General features: G+C 34.2%; 1 protein-coding gene across 2 annotated transcripts in view; it reads right to left on the reverse strand.

Moving 5' to 3' along the window:
- Positions 1–215: 215 nt before the first annotated feature.
- Positions 216–20,851, reverse strand: part of RBBP6 (retinoblastoma binding protein 6) — a 29,337-nt gene continuing 8,701 nt past the window's right edge. The window contains exons 4-18 of one of the 2 annotated variants that reach the window (XM_004692057.2): positions 17,274–17,318; positions 15,225–15,313; positions 15,023–15,119; positions 14,561–14,700; positions 11,771–11,943; positions 10,594–10,697; positions 10,159–10,496; positions 8,837–8,933; positions 8,648–8,726; positions 8,486–8,540; positions 7,096–7,164; positions 5,503–5,865; positions 5,112–5,213; positions 2,507–4,261; positions 216–2,213 (exon numbers count right to left, since the gene is read on the reverse strand). In XM_004692057.2, coding sequence (XP_004692114.1) covers positions 635–2,213; positions 2,507–4,261; positions 5,112–5,213; positions 5,503–5,865; positions 7,096–7,164; positions 8,486–8,540; positions 8,648–8,726; positions 8,837–8,933; positions 10,159–10,496; positions 10,594–10,697; positions 11,771–11,943; positions 14,561–14,700; positions 15,023–15,119; positions 15,225–15,313; positions 17,274–17,318 — 5,085 coding nt within the window. In that variant the 3' untranslated portion in view covers positions 216–634. The remainder of the gene's footprint in view (positions 2,214–2,506; positions 4,262–5,111; positions 5,214–5,502; positions 5,866–7,095; positions 7,165–8,485; positions 8,541–8,647; positions 8,727–8,836; positions 8,934–10,158; positions 10,497–10,593; positions 10,698–11,770; positions 11,944–14,560; positions 14,701–15,022; positions 15,120–15,224; positions 15,314–17,273; positions 17,319–20,851) is intronic. The other variant, XM_004692058.2, reaches the window with a different exon arrangement.

A 20,851-nucleotide genomic window follows, 5' to 3' on the forward strand; every position in this document is an offset into this window, starting at 1 on the left:
AAAAAAAAAATGTGCTAAATGATATAAAAATAAACTTTTTAATAAAAAAAAAGAAAAAAAAATTTCTGGCTACCTACTACTAGGATACCAAAGTGTATCTTCTATATCTGTACCTTACAAAATACATGCTACTTTAGAATTTTGTCATTTAAACTCACATTAAAATAGAAAAGGGTATAAACACATTGTTTTCTCAAATAATACAAATATTCATGTGAAAAGTTTACTGAAAACTTTTATTGTAATCAAAAAGTGACATAACAGGGTTGTAATGAATTCAGCAAATCATTCTGCTGATATTTTAGAACTGATACCAGCTTTTGCCAGGCAATTAAAAAAATTCAAATGTGAAAATTTCACAGTACAGTAAACTCCACCCCAACTAATTAATGGTGGTTAAAAATAATAGGCCCTAGCAAAAAACCTCTCATGTTACATGGTCACAACTCACAATTCTGTACAAAAGTTCGTGTTATAAAGCTCTGATGTAAAAATCAAATAATCAAGCAGCAATATTTTAAGTGCAGCACAGGGTCTTCCATATCATTATTTACAAAGCTTGAATCTCTTTACATTATAACAAAATTTAATACAGATGACTTAGTAATTAAGTCAATTTTTAAAATCTGCCCTTCTACACAGTGACAGATTTCACTTTTTGGTCATCTTTCTCCTTCTCCTTTTCCTTTTCTTTATCTTTATTCTTCTTTGACTTCTTTTTCTTATGTTTGTGTTTTTGGCTTTTTTCCAATTCTAATTCAGTGCCTGCGTGCTTCTTATGCTTCTTATGTTTTTTATGTTTCTTGTGTTTTTTCTTTTCCTTCTTTTTCTTCTTCTTTTTGCTGTCCTGACTTTCTGCAGAACTGGCACTGCTACTGTGGCTTCGGGTTTGGCTTCCAGAAGGGCTATGACTTCTACTTGGACTGACACTAGGACTGCTCTGACTCTGGCTCCTGGTTATGCCAATCTGTGGGACTGCTGCTGGGTCTACACTCTCCTTTGCCTTCTCCACTACTTTTTCTTTCAGTTCCTTGGAATTTTTTCCTGAAGTATCTTCCTCTTTTATAGACACATTGCTTTCACTGTCACTTTCATTATAGTCTGGTTCAAAAGCAGCTTCATCCGTTTCTCTAGTTAAGTCTGAGGAGAGTCTAGAGGAATGACTTAACTGGGGTTTAGGCTTGATGGCATTCTTGTCGATTTGTGCAGTGACTGGCTCTTTTTCAACCTGTGGTTCTGGAGGGTTAAGTATATAAAGCAATTTATTGCCACTTGGCTCTTTACTGCTTCTTGCTTCTAATGTATGCTTCTCACGATCCTTACTAGGATTTTTATCCACAGATTTTGTCTCTTCACTTGAGCGCTTAGTATCATAAGTGGTTTTGTTGTGGTCATGAGGTTTTTTGTCTCTTGATGGACTAGAACTGCTTTTTTTAGAATCTCCTGTTCCTTTTTTAGGCAAATCTCTCTCTTCCCTTGGCTTAGTTTTCTGTCCAGATACAGAATCTTTACTTCGAGACGGAGAGTCTTTTCTTCTTGTTAACTCGTTCCTTTCATCTCTACGTTTGGAACTTAAATAGTCCCTGTTGTCATAGTCAGCTTTTTTGTCTCTATTGGGAGTGAAGTCTTTACTTGAGGAACCTCGAATGGAATCGTGTTTATCTGATGTTCTAGTCTCTTTGGAAGATTGCGACAGTGTTTTAAAAGTTCCTTGTTCATTCAGACGGTCCAAATTACTATCTTTCTCTGGCTGAGTGCTAGTCTTCCTCTTCTCAGGGTTTTCCTTTTCTAACACTGAATGATCTCGATCTTTGGTTTTCCCTTTTTCATTAGATGCAGAGTTTTTTGAACTTTTGATTTCATGCTGTAAAATTTCATGGCTCACTTCCTTGGTGAGTTTCTGAATTTTCTCTGATGGCTCACTTTCTTTTTCAGGATATTTGACAATATTTGATGGTTTAGTGCTAACATTTTTAATAATACTGGCAGGTTTTCCTACACTTGATATAGGTTGTGTGGATTTAACATCCTCTTCTTCAGATTCAAAGTCATCTTTATCCCATTTGGATTGAGGAACCTGAATCATAATAATAACATCTTCAGCAGGAGCTGTATTGTCATTATTATATTCTTCCATAGTTTTAATGACAGTTCGCTTTGTATCTGTCTTTTCTTCAGATTTCCGCACAGGACTGCCTCCAGTTGAGCTCGTACTAAAAAAGAATTAAAAATATTTTTAATTAACACAGATTTACTATTATTATTAAACAATGATAAAATGCTAACTTAAATATGATTAATATCCTTTTAACGTTCAAAAGCCAATTATTCTGCTCTGAATAGATTTGCACAAAAACAAATATAATTCACCCTCAAAACCTACTTATAACCTTTTTTCCTAGACAACCCTTCTTTAAAGACAAGAACAAACCAGCCTATTCCATGTTACTAAAAGTATAGGCATGGATGAAGTTAAATTCCTCCCCACACAACCACAACCAAATACCTAGTATAATCCACAAGGTTCGAGCTGGATCCTTCTGTTCCAGTTACTTTTCGTCTGACCTTCCCTTTGACTTTTTCTTGTTTAACTTTACTAGATGTTGACTCCAATTTTTCAGAGGGTTCTTTTGTATTAGATACATTTTCTGTACTTCCAATTTTTTTACCAGTTTCTCTGTTAAGTTTGATTTTTTTGGCTGGAGCAGTTGATGAAGAAATTTTGTCCTTTTCGGGGGTCCTATCCATCTTTTCACTTTCAATTTCCATTTTGCGCTTGGGTGATAGTTTTGCCGTTTCAGTTACTTCTACTTTAGAGATTTTCATTGATGAAGAATCAAAATCTTTATCTACACTCTTTTCTTCAGTTTTTCTTTTTCTTTTTTCTCCTTTGTTATCAAGTGGCTTACTTTTCTCATTAGGCTTCTTGGTCTTTTCTTCCTTATTAGTCTGCTTTTCCGATTTAACATCTTTCGAATAGTCCTTCTTCACTTTTTCCTCTTTTACTGGTTTTGCCTCTTGGTGTTCTTTTGTTGACTTAGAGTGAGCTTTTCTGGGGGTACCAATGATCTTATCATCTTTTTGAGACGAGGATGATGATTTAGCACTGTCAGTCTTTGGAGTCTCCTCTTTGGCTTTTTTAAGCGGAGGTTCAGATCGAGGAGATTTTTCACGCTCACTATCTACTTTTTCTTGGGGTCCTTTAGCAGGCTTTATAGCATTTTCTTTTTTGGATGCAGCAGATCCATCATTTTTCCGTTTAGTCTTGTCACCTTTTGCTTTTGGTTTATCTTTTTCTCTCTTGTCTTTTTCAGACACTGATTTGAAAGTGATGGATTCTGCATCCATTGGTTCATCTCTAACAGGTGTAGCATCATCTCTATTTGGGAGAACAAACAATGAGTCAGTTTTATTTTCTTCACCACTTGTAGGTTCTCTTGATTTCCTAGAGGTTTCTAGTAACTCTGGATTCAGAAAACTTTCACTTTCTTCTCCCTTTCTTCTTTTTCTGTGTTTCTTATGTTTATTTCCTTTACCATCTCCTGGAGTATTTTCACCTTCTTTTTCCTTTGACTTTGCATTATCCTTCTGATTATGACCATCTCTTGTTGAAAGCTTTTCTGGATAGTTGCCACCTATGTTTCGACTTCTGTGACTCTGTCCACCAGAATAATCTTCTCTCCGGCCTCTTGTAAAGGGAGAATTCCTGTTATTGAGTGGTAAAAATCTCTCCGGAGAAAAGTTCTCTCTATTTGCTGACAGTCTAGGCTGTGCTCCAGCTGCATAACCTTTATAGTATTTTTCATACCACTCTCTGTATTTTCTCTCCCATTCTCGGTAACGTTCTTTTTCAAATGGGTCTCTGAAGTCAACACCCCTCCAACAAGCTTTCACATCATAAGGTGGTGGAACTTCTCTGTATCTATTAAAATATTCACGCTCTGCTTCTCCTTGAGGTACAGTTCGTTTACTGGGAGACTGTGCCCTAAATGCTTGAGGAGATCTTGATCGTGAATGGTATCGTCTATAGGGGGGTGACCGTGATCTAGATCGATGATATCCATGAGATCTAGACCGTGAACGGTAATTTCGACTCTTGCCTCTGCCTCTTCTGGGGTATGGTGGTGATCGTGAATAGGAACGAGAGTGTGAGCGACTAAATGATCGAGAATAAGAACGTGAACGTGTCGAACCAGATCTTGACTTAGAATAAGTATATGAACTTCTTGAATATGATGAACCACTATAAGGAGATTTCGACCTAAAAACAAAAACAAAACAATAGTTGACAGTTGAGAAATATATACAAAATAACACACACTCTCAGATTCTAGCAAGTTCTCCTCACAATACCATCTTTATATCAAGTTTCATCGCAGATGAATAAAGAGGCACAGTGACCTCTTTTGGAATGGAATAAAGTACACAAAGATCAGAGCAATCACTTGTTACAAAATAAAAGTGAAATCTTAACATCGAAGTGAAGTGCATTAATGTACTGTGAGTTATATGAGCTAATTAACATTAAACAAAATACCAATTAAATTTAGATTTTATTTCCTATCTGATTATTTACAAGTAATTTTTGCTCTATATACTGGCCAATAGTCTAGCTTTCAACAGAACCACATTTCAAGTATAAGCTTAAAAAAAATAAGTCTTTTAAACAAACTTCCAGGGAATTTTTATAATTCACTTCATCTATCAATAAAGCAATTTGCACTCTACTACCACTTCATAATTACACAGGTTAATGTTCCAGCAAGAAGCTGTAGCCTTGGCTATAAGATAGGGTCCTAAGAAATGTTCTTTCGCTATTCCACTATTTCTTTCCTTCTACAAACATTTCCCAATTATTTCAAACTATAAATAACTTCAAGGGACAAGGGCAATTTAATCCCCATAAAACTGCTAGTTCTACACAATAGAATTTACATTGAGACATATTTCAATGAACAGATATTGGGAAATAAGCTCCATTTCCATTTCTATAAACCTAGACCGAATTAGAAAAATTCCATTAAGTGCAATGTTATTTATATCCATAGCTAATCCCTGGATATTCAAAGTCCCATTTGTAATTCTGTTGTGAAGGCTTGCAAAACACTAACCTGGAAAATGAGCGCCTACGCTCCTTTTGAATCTTTTTGTATTCCATCAATTCCTTAGCAAAATCATTTGTAAACTCATCTAGCTTGGACTTTTTCTTTTCCCTAGTAAAATAAAGTTAAAGAGTGAAAGTTAACAAAAACCATTTAAGAAAACTAACAAGACAAATGTAATTAGATCATGAATGAAATGAATGAAATTGTCATTAGTTTTCCATTTTAAAACTATAAATAACTAGGAATCCCTGAGGAAGTTGCTTGTATGATTTTGGTTTAATTTTTAGGTGACTTTTCTTGTACTAACTGGAAACACTGGAAAATGTTTCCACAAATACCTATTTAATGTTACATAAGAAAATGAAAGTGTATAGTAATTTCAAATTAGAACACTTACTCTTCTTTCAGTCGTCGTTGTTCTCTATAGAATTCTTCCCTGGACAAGGGCGGTGCTTGTGTTGTTGGGATGGCATTTGAATGAGCTGTCTGTACTCCTGATGATACCCAAGGTGTAGATAAATTGGCTGGAGCTGGAGGAAACCCTGGAGGAGGGACACTATACCCAGCAGGTGGTGGCTGGCCAGGAGGAAACTGAGGAGAAAACTGTGGTGGAGGAACACCTGGAGGGAGAGGAAGTGCGTGGGGAGGGGGTGGATACAAAGGAGGGGGTGGGACAGGTACAAAAACTGGAGTTGCTGGCAGTGATGGGCCTTGAGTTCTCTGTGATCTTTCGCTGTGATGCCGTCCACGGTTTATACTTCTGGAGAAATAAATTTCAACGTATTATTCCTTTAAACAAAAATACAGACAAGCTTGTATTTTCTATCCATAATTATTTTCAAACTTACAAACAATGGAACGATTCAACCAACTACAGAAACACAGTAAACATTTATATGTAATTCTACTTTTTAGAAATAATATAGAATAAAAATATTTTTAGAAATAATATATATTAAAATATTATGTATATAATGAATATTATATACAATAAAAATAAAAGTATAAAACTAATTTTTAAGGTCACTTAAAGATGAGATAATTTAAGTTTACAGAGCTTTCTCTACATGGAGAAGCTACATTTAAAAGTTCTTTTGTAAAGTTCAGATTTATTATCATTCCTCAACTAGCAACTTAAAATCTCAATGTTCTCTCTAATGAGATAAGTTAAGAACAACAGTACTGGTCAAGGTTTCTAAACTGTGCCTCATTAGGAAATAGTGGCTCCTCTGAAAGAGTACATTTATTTCTGTTTAGCTAAAGATTATTTAAATTATAGTCACCTGATACTATCTTACTGGGAGTTAGATTTTATACCAGTCTCTTCAGAGAGCCTGAATTAATATGTAATCTAGTAATCAGGTGGGACTAACAATTCTGAATTTTTAGCAATTCTCAATTCGCATTAGGAAATAACCTTGATATTCTTTTCATATAGTTAATTTAGAGGCACTTCTACCCTCATTGAGAATATGACCAAGACAGTAAGACCTAACGCTTACTTCTTAAGACTGATATAGTTTGTGCCTGCCCAGGGCAAGAACCCCTAACAACTTTTGTTTCTTGGGAAAAAGGAGGAAGAAAAAGACTGGGACTATTAAGTCTAGAAAAATAAATGTAATTCTTCATATTTAGGGGCGGGCTGGTTAATTTTCATCTTAAACTGACATCTTAAGTTATTGTCTGAGACTTAGTAACTTCTTTCTGGCCTCAAAAGAGTAAATGTAGGCCAGTATTAATGCAGTGTGCAATAGGAAGAAAGTAGTCATTGGGAAGGAATATTAAAAAGGTAGCTTTAAAAACATTCAAGATACTAATACTCTTACTACTTCTTTTCTAGGCCTCTTAAAGATGAGTATTGAGGACTTAAATGGGAGTAACATAAACCAATGATTCTTTCTCCCCTTGTCATTACTGTGCTTTAATTTCTTTGTTGTATTTTTTAATGTATCATCAGATTACTGTTTTGCAAGGTTTTTAGCAAGCCTACCTGTAGCAGCTTCTTTCTCCTCTTCTAATTTGCTGTGGTGGAGACACCAGATACCCAAGCTTGTTGGAACTGTGGAGAAAAACAGTAATATTGAGTACAATAGATGACACCTCTTAGCATCTAGATTTTAAGACCTCCATTCTAATAGAAACATTTTCTTACTAATTTTTAAGTTACATAAACAAAAATATAAAGTATATTTTATATAACTGTAACTACTTTTCTGTTTAATACAGTGTAACAATAATTAAACCTCATCCCAGAATATTTTGTAACACTGTCTTCAACATTCTCCAAGTTACTTTGTAAGCTTATTTTTATAGAAAAATAAGCATTTTATTTGCTGGGCAGAAACAAGTATGTAGACACTCTGAATTGTGAAGTAAGCAGCACCATTCCAATTGTACAGATGTGGAGATGGAGGTTGAGAAATAAAAGTACTTATACACCCCCCCCAATCTAAGTAGTGAGTGGGGTAACTGAGATTCAAATCCATATCCACCTAACTCCATGTCCTCTGCTAGTCTTTCATTTAACATACTTTTTTCTAAGAAATCTGGTTTATTATTCCAGTAAAAATCAAAATTTCAGAATATAAATCAGTTTATATAAAAAATGTAGACCTGTTCAAGTAAACAGAAATGACTGTAACTTGAAAAGTAATAAACATTTTACAGAGACATAATTTCCTTTTTGGATTTCAGGGCAGAAAATCATATTTCATAGATTTTTAAGATACAATACAAATGGATATCCAAAGTGGGAATTTTTTGTGTTTGTGAACTTTAATTTTACTGTTTGTTTACTGAAATCAAATTTTAAACATCTAAATTAAAGCCAGGAAAAAAGCTTAGCCTATTAAGTAATTTCTAAATTTCAAGTTATTTTTTCTTAAGGTTTATTTATGTATACAAGAACTGGCATGTAACCAGAGGTGAGAGGTAAGTGAGAGGATTCACCAGTGCTGGGGAAGCAGAACAGGTAGATACACTAAAATACAATGCTGAGAGGAGAGGAGAGGTCTGCTGTGCCATGTGGGTCAGTTTCCTGGCCTGCCAGGGACTGAACTTGTGCTGCAGTGGCTGCTGATAGCTTGACAACGCTGTCTTTAACCCCTGTGTGACCAGGAAGGCCCCCTTAAGTAATTCTTATCTATTCATTAACTGGTCCTGTTCAATATCACCATTTTTTGAGATATGAAAATAAAAGTGGTAAAATTTTAAATTTTAACTTACTTTCCTTATTTTTCTCAGGAAATACTTTTCCATATAGTTTTGAATTTGACATTTACATAAAAACTTTACATGTCATATCAAAGAGTTTATGATAAAAAATATTTATTAGTTTGTAATTTCCATTACCTAGCTTTGAAGATTAAATATATACTTACTGTTCCCAACCTGGTCGGCCACCACCTGGACGAGCAGTATTTATTCTTACTGGACCTTGGAAACACACATACACAAATACAGTTAAGTAAATATAAAATTGATTGGTAAGTTAAAATTATTTTCTAAAGGAAAAGAGGTAAAACCAAATTGATTTTACTTACCGGTTGTAGGGATCAACTGTCCATGCAACAATGACTGTCCAAGCAGAGATGGGGTTCCCAGCACAGGCACCTGATAACCCTTCAGGTCAAAAAAACATTAAGTTAAAAAAAAAAGGTTGAAAATAATTTTAGAAAAGAAAAAAATTCTACTGTAAAATACATTCAAACCTAAAATCCAGTAAAACTTACCTTCTCTTCCATCAGAGCAGTAATTGCAATTGAAGAGGCTCCCTTGGAATGTTCTGACGCAAGGGCTGCAGCTGGTAACATTTTACTATCAGAGTCCCTAAAATATACAATTTATAATATATTAAAAAATCATCAAAAATGGAGGATTAACAACAACAAAAAAACACCTTTTCTTACCAACTTTATCAATCATCTGCATTAAGATGAGTTAAATAAAACCAAAAAAACATGAGCTGAATAAAGGATGACAGAAGACTGAACTGTTGGTGAATTTTTCATGTAAAGTAATACACTGGAAATAAGTTCAGGTGTAATAATAATAAAACTTAAAAAATAAAATCAGTGTGGAATCAAAAAATAATACAGTATTTAAGAGCAAATTTTACTTCTAACTTTACTATTGATCATAGATAACCCAATGACTTCTATGTGCTTTACTTCCACTAGTCATCAAATAAAAGGTTAGTAAACTAGATTAGTGGAATTTTTTTTTTAAAGATTTATTTATTTATGCATATAGAACTGGGGTACAGTCCAGAGATGCAGAGGGTGAGAGGCTTCACCAGAGACAGAGTGGGGAACAGAACAGGCAGACCAACGAAGTACACTGCTGAGGGGAGCAGCGGGCGGGTCAGGAGAGGTCTGCCACGCCATGTGGTCACCTCCGGGGCAGGCGGGAATCGAACTCAGGCAGAAGTGGCTTTAGATTCTCAGAGCTGTGCTTTAACCCGCTGTGCCACCAGGGAGGGCCGATTAGTGGAATTTTTAAAGATACATGTAAAGATCATACTCTTATAAAGTTTTATACTTCAATAGGTCTAGAACAGACCCTGATATTTTAATTTTTAAAGAATTTCAGTCAAAAGTCTGAAAGCCAAAAGTCTCTTTCATTTCTGAAATGGTAGTATTTCCATATTTTCCCTATGCTTACACATTACAGGCCAAAATAATTATCATCCTGGATTCTCTACTTCTCTCAACCTATCCAAACTTTCTTAGTTGTGCTCAAGTCTACTCTGTTCTAGTACCACTATTCTGAAAAATGAATTCTTCCCATGAACAGCAGAGCTGTTATAGTGTAACAGAGCCACATATAATAGAAGTTGCTGGCAACTTAGTTATTGAATTTGGGATGCTTAAAACCATTGACCAACCGAGTCTCTTCCATTTCCCTGATCCTCCAAAAAGATTAAGCCATTTCTGACAAGTACTGTGGCTCACAAAGATATAGATTGTAGATCACTAAAACAACTGTCAAAGTGACAATAAAAACGACATTAATGACATCACCTATTCCTTAACTGTGACAAATACAGACTTACCGGAAAGGTCCGTCTGATTTTTCTGAATGGACTGATATGGAGACTGTTGCAGTTATATCTGGTACAGGTGCTGGGGCAGAAGATGGATTTCCAGGCACAGAGGGGGCCAAGGAAGATTGATTGGAAGTTAATGAGGATATAGAGGGAGCTGGGTGAGCTGATGAAGACGTCACTGGAATCATAAGAGGGTCTTGTTGTCTTGATATTGGAGATCTCATCAGAGGCTGTAGGTTCCGCTGAATGAGTGGTCTTGGAGGTGGCACAGGGGGTGGTGGTGGGGGTAATTGTTTTCGTAGTCTTTTTGTATATCCAGTTTCATTTTTGAAATTGTTAACAGCCTATAGACATCACACAGAAAAAAGTACTTAATCAAGAACGGCCAAATCAATAGAAAGATTTTAAAAATTTCTGAAAAAAGAATATAAAGATAGCTACCTGTCGTAAGAATTTATTGGCAATTAAAGCATCAGGAGAGACATCGTTTTGATGACACGTTGGACATGTATGTTCATCTGATTCTAGGAGGGCTGTTCTTATACCTATGCGTAAGATTTTAAATATTAATAAAAACATACTAGGAACAGTTTTTGAAAAATGAAGACATCTTAAATCTTACACTTGTTCAGTTATATTACTGTTTTCTAAGCACTTAGTACAAATCTTAGATTAAGAAACTTAAAAAGCAAAACTTTTTGCCCCTAAGAAATCTTTTGCTAACTTCTCTCTACCTTAAAAACAAGTCATGAGTATAATTTAAAAATTTGACCTAAAAGTATTGTTTCCAAAATACTACTGTTTAGCTAATATGTAAGAGTATTTATTACAAGGAAAAAAAAAAGAAATGAGATGGTTTAGAAATTTTATGCCCTAAAAAGGTTTTTTTTTTAACAGCATCACAATAAAGGGACATCATTAACAAACAAGGGTAATTCAAGCAAGGAAGTTACAGCTGTAACACAGGAAGTAAAAATAACATGAAATTATAGATTTATTGACAATGCTTTATTGTAAAAAAAAAAAAAAAAACAACAACTCAGTAATAAATGGCTTATAAAAGCCAACATGCACTCCAAAAACAAATTTTGAAGTGGCCTCTTCCTGATTTGGGTTTTCATCAAAACAGCCCCAAAATAAAGATATATATATTCCAAAATAATCTTTAGAAGTGAAAAAGGCAGGCATAGGATTGAGCAGTGAAAATTTTTGATATTTTTACCTAGGTAAGAGACAAAATTAAGGGTAAATGGCAGGGAAAAAAAATCAAGAACTAATGTAATTAACAAAGTAAAGTCACAAGTAACCACTTGGCAAAGGTTGGGTAATGTTTACAGAAATAGTTCTCAACTACACTTAGAATTTCAAAGTAAGTAGTTATATCAAAGAAAAGGATTTAGATAGCCTCAAGCATGCTGATGATGATGCTACAAGAAACTGTTCAGTTCTTATATTTAAAAGGACAAAGAAGTTGTTTTAAAAAAGAACAAAGAATCCTTTGCTATTACAGGCTCACTAATCAACTTTCTATCAACATTTCATATTCTGTTGCTAAGAGTCTTACGACTTAAAACAATTACTCTAAAACATTCATCTCTGAAGTGTCAACATTTCTTACATTCATCACAGTAACTGTTTCCACAGCAGGGAATGACAACAGCATCAGTCATAATATCTTTGCAGATGAGACACAACAATTCATCTGGGATTGGGTCATCTTCTTCTGAAGACGATGACGGTTCTTCGGGTAAGAAAGGCGGTTTTTCTTTTTTCCCAATTGCATATGCCTCTCTGTAAAAGAAAATGTTAGCGCGTTACTATCATTAAGAAGGTAAGTATTTCCCAGATATCTGCAAGTTCTACTATACCATAATGGAAACCTATGAAACTTAGAGTTCAGCACAATGCCCAATTAGTTCAGACAAGTATAATAAAATAAGGGAGCAGGTTTTATGAATATCCTTCCCTAAGAAATGAAAAAAGATGTAAAATAAAATCCTAAACAAGCATAACAAAAAGATACTATAAAAATGGCAAAGAGGACCTTTAACTTTGTAACTCAAAGAACTGAGGGCAGAGAGGTAAAGCAATACAACTAGAGTGCCACAAAGTTTTATGTTACAGAGACAAAATTTGATCTTACACGTGACAACCTAATCACAATTTTCTCTGCCGTGCTTTTAGAAAAACAAAAAAATTATGTATAATGTTCTCCTCAAGCCTTATAGTACCTAAAACCTGTGACTGCATTAGAATGAATGTCTTAATATGGTAAAATTAATTAAGAGGGAAAGTTCAAGGGAAATAAATACTATGTCAACAAGGGCAAAAAATATTAATTGCCAGAATCAGACTTTGAAACTAGTATTAACACTTAGAATCCTCAGACACTAATCTTTTTCTAGGCAATTAACAAACATTAATGGAGTAAACGATCAGAATGTGTTCCCAAAACAAAGTAGCACCTCAAACATGTTAGTTCCTTTTTTTCTGCAGTTCTTTTTGCAGGAATGTTGGATATCCGATATATTAAAAAAAAGAAAAAAATCAAATATGCTATTCTCAGAACCATCACCACTGCTTCCAATACCCCCATTTTCTCTATCAACAGGCAAATTGGTAAAACATAGGAATTCCCAAAGAAATCCTTTCTTTCATTTAGAAACAGTGTGTTGATTTCAATGCTGAAAATGAAAGAATCTCAGCTGTACAGAGTAGGGTACCTGAGGTGTGTTATTTGTGTTGCAGTTGCTCCATAGACATCACCACGATTCCAGAAATAAGTATCAATTTGCTTATGCCCCATTGTTCCCAATTTGTGAAAGAGGAGTCTCCCACTGCCCAAGAGAAAGAAAAAAAGAAAAAAAAAAAAGAGGAGGAGAGAGGATAGAAGAAAAAGAAACAGAAGAGACTGAGTTGCTTTTCAGTGGTGTTAGTGGACAGGGTGAGAGTTTCATTTAAAATATCAGGCTCCCACTCTCCCCGTATTTGCTGTGTGTTGGCACAACGGCCTTTTCAATTTCAGCATTCGAATGCAATGAAGTTAACTATTAGAGTTCACAGGTGATGTTAATTTTCCCAATACAAGTTTACATTTAAATAATTTCACTCCTACATCCTTATTATATATTAAGATGACACGGTCTGCTCTGAAATTGTGTCTGTAAAAATCATCCATTTCAACCTAATGTTGTCTGGAAGCACACATGAAATGTCTGAATTAGAAAAAGCGTTAACAGACTACGCTAAGATGAACCACAAAAACACAGGATGGTGACTGATTAAAAAAATAGATGGGGTGAAGTTGAGAATGCGACCAGGTCTGGAAGCTGGAAAACACTCAAGCTGCAAGCTAAAACTGAAATATATAATCAAAACACTAGTTTTCCATTGTTTCACAGCAGCCATTTTCACTGTTCTCATCTGCTTATTACAGTTTAATAATGTATCACGTGACTCTGAGGAAATTTGTTTGTATTTATAATTTTGTCACTGAGAAGACATCATCTATTTTTTCTCAGGATCCTCTAACTTCATAATCTCCTGAAAGACTAATTCAAATAGGAATTGGAGTCCTAGCACATAAACTCTAAATCAAAAACCAGAGGGGCCGGATACCCAGACCATCTAATATACTTTCCCAAGAGACTGTTATGCACAATAGAGAAACTAAGCCTAAAGGAACACTTAATATTGTGTAGTGTTATCATGTGAGTTCACAATTGCTGAGATTAATCACAAGGTAATTAAATGTATTAAGAGCAGTTAAAATGGGAAGTTGACTAGCTGAACTGTGTCATCAGGTTTTCAGGTCTATACATCTCATTAAAAATTGGCTCATAAAATACGGAAAATAATTAAAATTAAGCATTAAAGAATATAGCATGTAGAGCTATAGCTGAGCTAAACTAATGGTTTATAAGGTAAGCCATAGGTCAGAATTCCTAATAACCACACAATATATCCAAACTTTTTCAAGATACCTCAGTACTAATTTTTCTGGTAGTTAAATTTGCCTCGGCAGCTTGCAGAACTTTCATTCTTAAACCTCTTGTTTCTCAAAATGATTAAGGTATCTTTCTTGTTCACTTAAAAAATGCAAAGAGCATGTAAGATTTGTGGAAGTATGTTTGTAAATGAGGAAGAAAGCAGGAATGACAGAAAAAGGAAAAAAAATTAGAAGACTACAAGGGAAGTGGCACTCACTGGTAAAAATTCCCAAATATAATTTGTTTTAAATGGAGCAGACTGCAGCCTCTTATTTTTAACACAGAAATGCAACATGTGGTGACTTGCACACTGGCATATAAATGTTCACCGGAATCCATGTTACAAGCCCAAAATAAAATTAAGCACTATAACCCAGACCGACTGCAGTCTCCACAGTCATACCTAGCCTGATACTCACGCATCTATAGTTGGGATTGCGTATTTTCCAGTGTTGGTTAGCATTGCGCCTTTCATGTTAGGGTCTTTCACTTCCATCATAAAACTCCTGGGGATTCCAGTGCTCTTTTTAATCCTAGGGCCTGATTCAAAGTTCTTATCCTATTGGGGTAGGAGAAAGAAGGAGGAATAAAAGTTATCTTTATCAGCCAAAAGACAGTGTTTACCAACTAACAGTATTTTTGTAGTGTTTTATATATATGACCTCCCTTAATCCTCACACATCATTGCAGAGAATAACAGACTTCAAAAATTCAAGCTAAGTAGCTCATGCTTACTCAGTTATTAAGTGGCAGAGACAGCATATGAAGTCTGGCAACTTGGCTCCAAAAAGCTGTGCTCATTTGCCATTGTAGTAAAGAAAGCAGCATTTACCAAGAAAACAAACATGGCTAAAAAAGAACTGTTTCTACTTTGGACTTACCCCATTTGTTGGGCAATTCTTAATATAATGGCCAGGTTTACCACAACGGAAGCAGGTGTAAGATGGTGGTGGTGGACCTAAAGGTTTCTTCATGTAACTGAAAGGGAAAAAAAAATTACATGTACACAGAAACTTGAAAAAAAAAAAAAATACTGTTTGTCTGGATGGGTGGGACACATCCCCCAAAATACCCAAGACTTACTTGATTGGGTCGTATTCATGGCCAGATTGCGACATCATTGCTTTAATTTTATCTTCTTCAGAAGCATTGGCTTCAGCCAGATTGGCAGTCTGTTTAACAGGTAATTTTTTGACATACACATTAGAAACACATTTAAGACCACACAGCCAAAGACAACACCACTCATCCTGTAAAGAGCAGTATCTAATCTTGCATAAAAAGTTATTTACATGTATAATCTGGAAGAGGCTTTGGCAGTTTCTTAGTTTATTACATGATGTTTGAGTGTCTGCAGGGCTGAAGAAAGTTTTTCTGGGACTACTCAAACCTTAGACCCTGTTTGGACCTTACATTGAGAGCTGCATACAACTCCTCTAAGAGTGGAGAACTGAGATTAAATTAGGAGAAAACAAAAATACTTGTTTTAAAACGTTAAAAATAACTCAGGTGTTACAGCAGTAAGACTGCAAATTCATACATATAACTTGATGGCAGCGTAGGGATAGAATAACTGAACATAAGCAGTAGATATTCAGTCAGAAGGCTCTTAAAATACTGTCAGTTTCAAATGAAGTGCAAAGACATGCACTGGGTGTTCATAATTTTAAATTCGACTCTCCAGAGTTCTAAGAACTTCTTTAAGGTAATCTACATAATAGTTGAGATACAAGCAGGGTCTAAGGGAGTGAGTCCTACTAACTTGAATATTCAAGCGTCTAACACTCACATCAGCCATTCACAGGGTTTTACCATTACATTCATTCACAAAACAAGCAACCAGTTTTAACATTTTATTGTAATTTTATGTACAAAGAATGCTCAACATTAACAGAGCTTAGAACAGAACATTTACAGAAAACTGGATTACAGGTGTTTAACAACTAATTTGTTTGAACCCAAACATCAATTTACAAATAATTTTTAAAAAGTCCCCCAAGCCTCCAAAACTTCCCACCTGCTCCCCCAAGAGAAACAATGGTAGGAACAGACCAGACGCCAATACGTGGTCTTACAATACAGAAAAATCAAAACAGTGAACTATAAATTGCTAAAAATGTTAATTCTGTGCTAAACCACTTTGCATCTGAAAATTATGAGGATGGTTTTAGTTCACTTTATTTTAGAATCATCAATTTTAATAGTTTTCCCAGAACAGAAGCTTAAAAAGCTGTATTTGTTACTAGGACACGTTTTGGGATACACTGTAGAGTAATGGATACAACCTATAACAAAGCCAAGGACTTTTTTTGCATTTCTAATGGGAAAAATTAAATTTTCTTAAAACTGGAAAACTTACTGTCTTGGTCCTCAAAAAAATCTATTTATTCTGCAGTATTTTTAAAGTCATGATTAAAAAAAAAAATCCATCGCTAGTGTTTTCCCAAACAAATGGTACATTGTTGAGCAGAAAATGCAAACAATCTTATGCAAAACATGGCACATACAGTGATTCAGGTGGTAACAATTTGCCCCTTTGCCAAAATTACATAGGTAGAGCCCTACTAACAGCTTTATACATTTACACAATTCATGTAGTAGTCTGTGTTCAAACAAATTAAGTTGTTTAAAACTTTTATCTAATGCAGACAGACTACAGGTCTTAAGTATAAAGAAACAGTTGTATTACATTTATAAAGTTGACCTTCATGGGATCAATTCAAATATTCAAGAAATACCACGCAATCGTCCATGTAAATGAAAGCTTCTATTTTGGCTGTCTAAAAAAGTCCACATAATTTACAGCCAAAATCGGAGAATTCCTCCAGAACTGTTAGTTTCCAATGTATAATTAAACAAAGTAAGGGGGGGGTACGGATACGGATAAGTGTGGATACGGATAAGTGTAGTTTCATATGTTTCTTCTGTCTTGAAGATGAACAATACTCCAACATAATGGTGAGGCTGACAAAATACTCCCCTATCTTCTCAAAACAACTACTCTTTACAGGATACTAATATATACAGTGTTTCTGCAAAATATCTCCACCCCCAATCCCTTTTAAAAGTGTTCCATGTCAACAAATAAGATGTTAGAAAAGGATTTATATTTTCAAGAATATATATATATACCTTTGTAAGCTGGGCCAGAGAAATAGACGCAGAAGAGTCATCAATCTGTTCACAAAAAATTAAACACACATTCAAGTTCCACACTGAAAACATCTGAAAGTGATCATTAGCCCCATTGCCACTTAATGTTCAAACACTGGACATTTCCTTAGAAGTCTCCTAGAGAATATAAATTTTGTTTTCATGCTGAAAGTGTAGTTCACCCCATGTTATCCTTCTCCACATATTTCATACAAGATAAAAAGGCTAACAATGAAAAAGAGGGGTTAAGAAAAATTTACCACATAGGAAATCTGTTGAGTGGTGACTAAATATTAACTCAGAGTCTATCAATGTCTCAAAATTTGTTAATGCTCAAGGCAATGCACACTAGGAGAGTAAAAAATCTAATTTTCCTGGAACACCATTATGTAACACTGTAAAAATAAGTAGCTCTTTAAAGGCTCAGGTAATTGCTTTAATAAAAGAACTCCCACATATAATTGCTCCCCCTTTTTCCTTTTTTGAGCATGTGCTGCTCAGTTTGAATACCTTTATTTATTCTTCCATACAAAGAATAACAATGGTTTCTTGCCAAAGAAACCAGAGCTTTAACAGTCAAAGATGTTAAGCCAAAAAGAAAAAGAAAAAAATTAAAAAATGTACAGAATGTACCCTATGACAAAGGTGAGCAAACAGAGCTTTAAGTGATGATGGACCCCCATTATCTGGTGGAAGTTAATTTAATCAAATGGAACAAGTGTTATATACGAAGGATAGACTTTAAAAGGTATTTTTAAATGTGACATTAATTTTTTTTTTTATTATTTGAGCTCCTGAAATAATTTCCTCTTAGTTTTTAATGTATATACAAGTGTGGTATACACACATATATTTTTTGTGTATGCCTGGACATGATTTCCCTACAAGTGTACCAAAATGAAAATATTAGCTTCCTATGTAGTACAAGTGGGTTGCTTATTTATTTGACATGTTACAGATTTTTCATGAATAATATTGGTCTGACATCTTCTTTAAAATGGAGAGAACAAAACATTATGTCTGGAGCAAAGTGGAAAAAAAAAAAAAAAGAACCAAGTAAATGAGTCTTCATCAGGTAGTTTTCAAGTATTTCTGAGAACTAAGAGCATGAAAAATAACAAGCAGCAAGATGTATAGGTCCAAACAGCAACGTAGCCAGCTTCATTATGAAATTCTTAGCATAGTGCCCACCACAGCAGGAATAAATATAAATAAAAATGTTGGTCAACTTTAAAATACACCTTACAAATATCCCAGGGTTTTAAATGTTAGTTTGATGGGTACTACTGGGATAGTTATTTTAAAAATAGGTTTCTTAGTTTCACAATGAGGACTGAAGAGTTCCTAATACATCAATCTGACATCTCTAACATCTTATAGTACAAGACTTCTTACTCTTGTCCAGCTTTGAAGTGTTCTTTGCTTAATTAACCTTAAAGAATAAATAATAAAAAAACCCAAAAAACAAATATTCTATTTGTTTCCAGAGTAGATTCTGACCTATTTTTTGAGAATGGCTACACTTTAAAGTAATAATTATTTAAGTAATAAGGACTGAAAATATTGCTGTCAACTATACGATCTTTCTAACCAATGAAAAATAGCTTTTAAATAGTCCATTACTGGCTAGAACATGAATACTGATCATTTCCTTTGAAATGAAGCAGAAAGTTATATTAATTTTTATTGCTGGAACTAAAAAACATTTTTTGGTAATCTTCCAACTCCTACCACTTAAGAGTGTCTTTTTGTCCTATGCTAGGCTTTTTTGTCCTGTATTTTTAGCTTCTGTCAACTTATTAGTATCAAATATTTACTAAGTAGAAAGTGGTAAAATCACTTTTCCCAGCAATACTATATATTCTGCAAGTCAACTTTACCAGAAATATAGAAAGAAAACCATTGTTTTCTAGATACATTAATAAGTGAAGAATGCTAACAAAGAATGGTTTAAAAATGAGTAGGAATTTATATGTAGTAACCTTCGATAAATAAAAATTGGCCAGGTTTTAAAAAGTCTTTAAAAAACAATCATCAATGCACTCTGTAGACAACATCAAAACTAGTCATCTCTGCACTTAATTTGTGATCTCACTTCTGGGAGCAAGAATCTGAATCTTTTATGGCAAACTACATTTGTTAAAATTAAAAGGTTCTGCTGAAACATTTCTGATGTTTCGGCAGGGCAGAAAGAACATTCTGCTTACTAGAACCAACATGGAAGAATGACTACACAAGAGGCTCAAGAATATGGATAGTAACAGTCATCCTGGTAAGAGTTGGCTTAAGTTACCATTTACTTTTGCTAGTCAAAACAAAACCAAACAAAACAAAACCTGGCTTAGCAACACCCTAATTTTACTTTTGTGAAATATATAATTCTGTGAATGAGTCTCCTAAATTGGACACTAATTATATTTGATGCTTATTATTATTTCTTAACCTAGAAGTCAGCAAATGCACCCCAACAAATAAATGGTGGGGATAATAAGTTATCTCATTTCTCCATTTCAGATTATTCTACCTAAAAATTAAAGCCACTTTTAAAGTATTAAAAAAAAAAAAGGAACAGAAAAGAGAGACCTATTTAAATAAGCATAAAATAAACTGCTTCTTATAAGTGTAATACAGACATGCCAGGGAACACACAAGGCTAAAGAATGTTAACTTTATTTATGAACATGTGATTTGTGTTTATACACATGCTAATAAACAAAAAGGAAATAATTGCTTTCAAGAAATAAAACTTCATCTGAATTAATTTAAATACTATATAAAATGTACTTTATACAAAATGTGTTACATTACTACAGTCACCAGGATAATCCATCTAATTTGTGCTAGCATTTGGATACATAAAAATCAGTTTTTAAACCAATCACCAGCAAAACAGAAACTTGGACAGTTTTTACAGCAATATGCTTTAAGGAAAAACAAAAACAAAAAAAACAAAAACAAAAAAAACGAAAAAAAAAAACAAAAAAAAAAAACACCAAAACACCCATACACCCCTAAGGGGGAAGGGAGGAGGAAGGGAGGGCCCAAAACACTAAGAATTTTGATCTTTGAATCAATGTATTTAGTTCCATGAGAACTAAAGGCCATATAGAGAGTAAGTCCAAAGTTCAGATATTCTATGTTATTTTAAGATTCAATGATCCAAGGTTAGTGAAATTCCTGATACACAATTAAAGACCAGTAATATTTAAAAAGGATAGGTGAAACAGAAAGCAATACCCTTTAATTCTAAATGAAGATTTCAGACATCCTGTATTGAATACAATATTAGCCTGAGCAGTAAAATGTTTAGAGAACCATCAAATTTACAGAACTCAATTACTATAACCTCTGTTCTGAAATAGGTATTCACCCCACAATTCGAATGCTGCTTAAAGAGTTCAAAGTCAAAATGGTGTCATGCTAAAGTTAGCTGTGATAATAAAAATTAAGCTGTTACCCTGGTTAATGGGGTGTGGGTATATATGTGTGTTACCTTTGATAAGCTACAAGTTTCAATTAATGCAGCATTTTTAATATCTTATGAGAAAAGAGGGAAA

This window comes from Condylura cristata, unplaced genomic scaffold (assembly GCF_000260355.1).
Source record: "Condylura cristata isolate star-nosed mole 26May11 unplaced genomic scaffold, ConCri1.0 scaffold00032, whole genome shotgun sequence".
In the NCBI taxonomy this organism is placed as follows: Eukaryota; Metazoa; Chordata; class Mammalia; order Eulipotyphla; family Talpidae; genus Condylura; species Condylura cristata.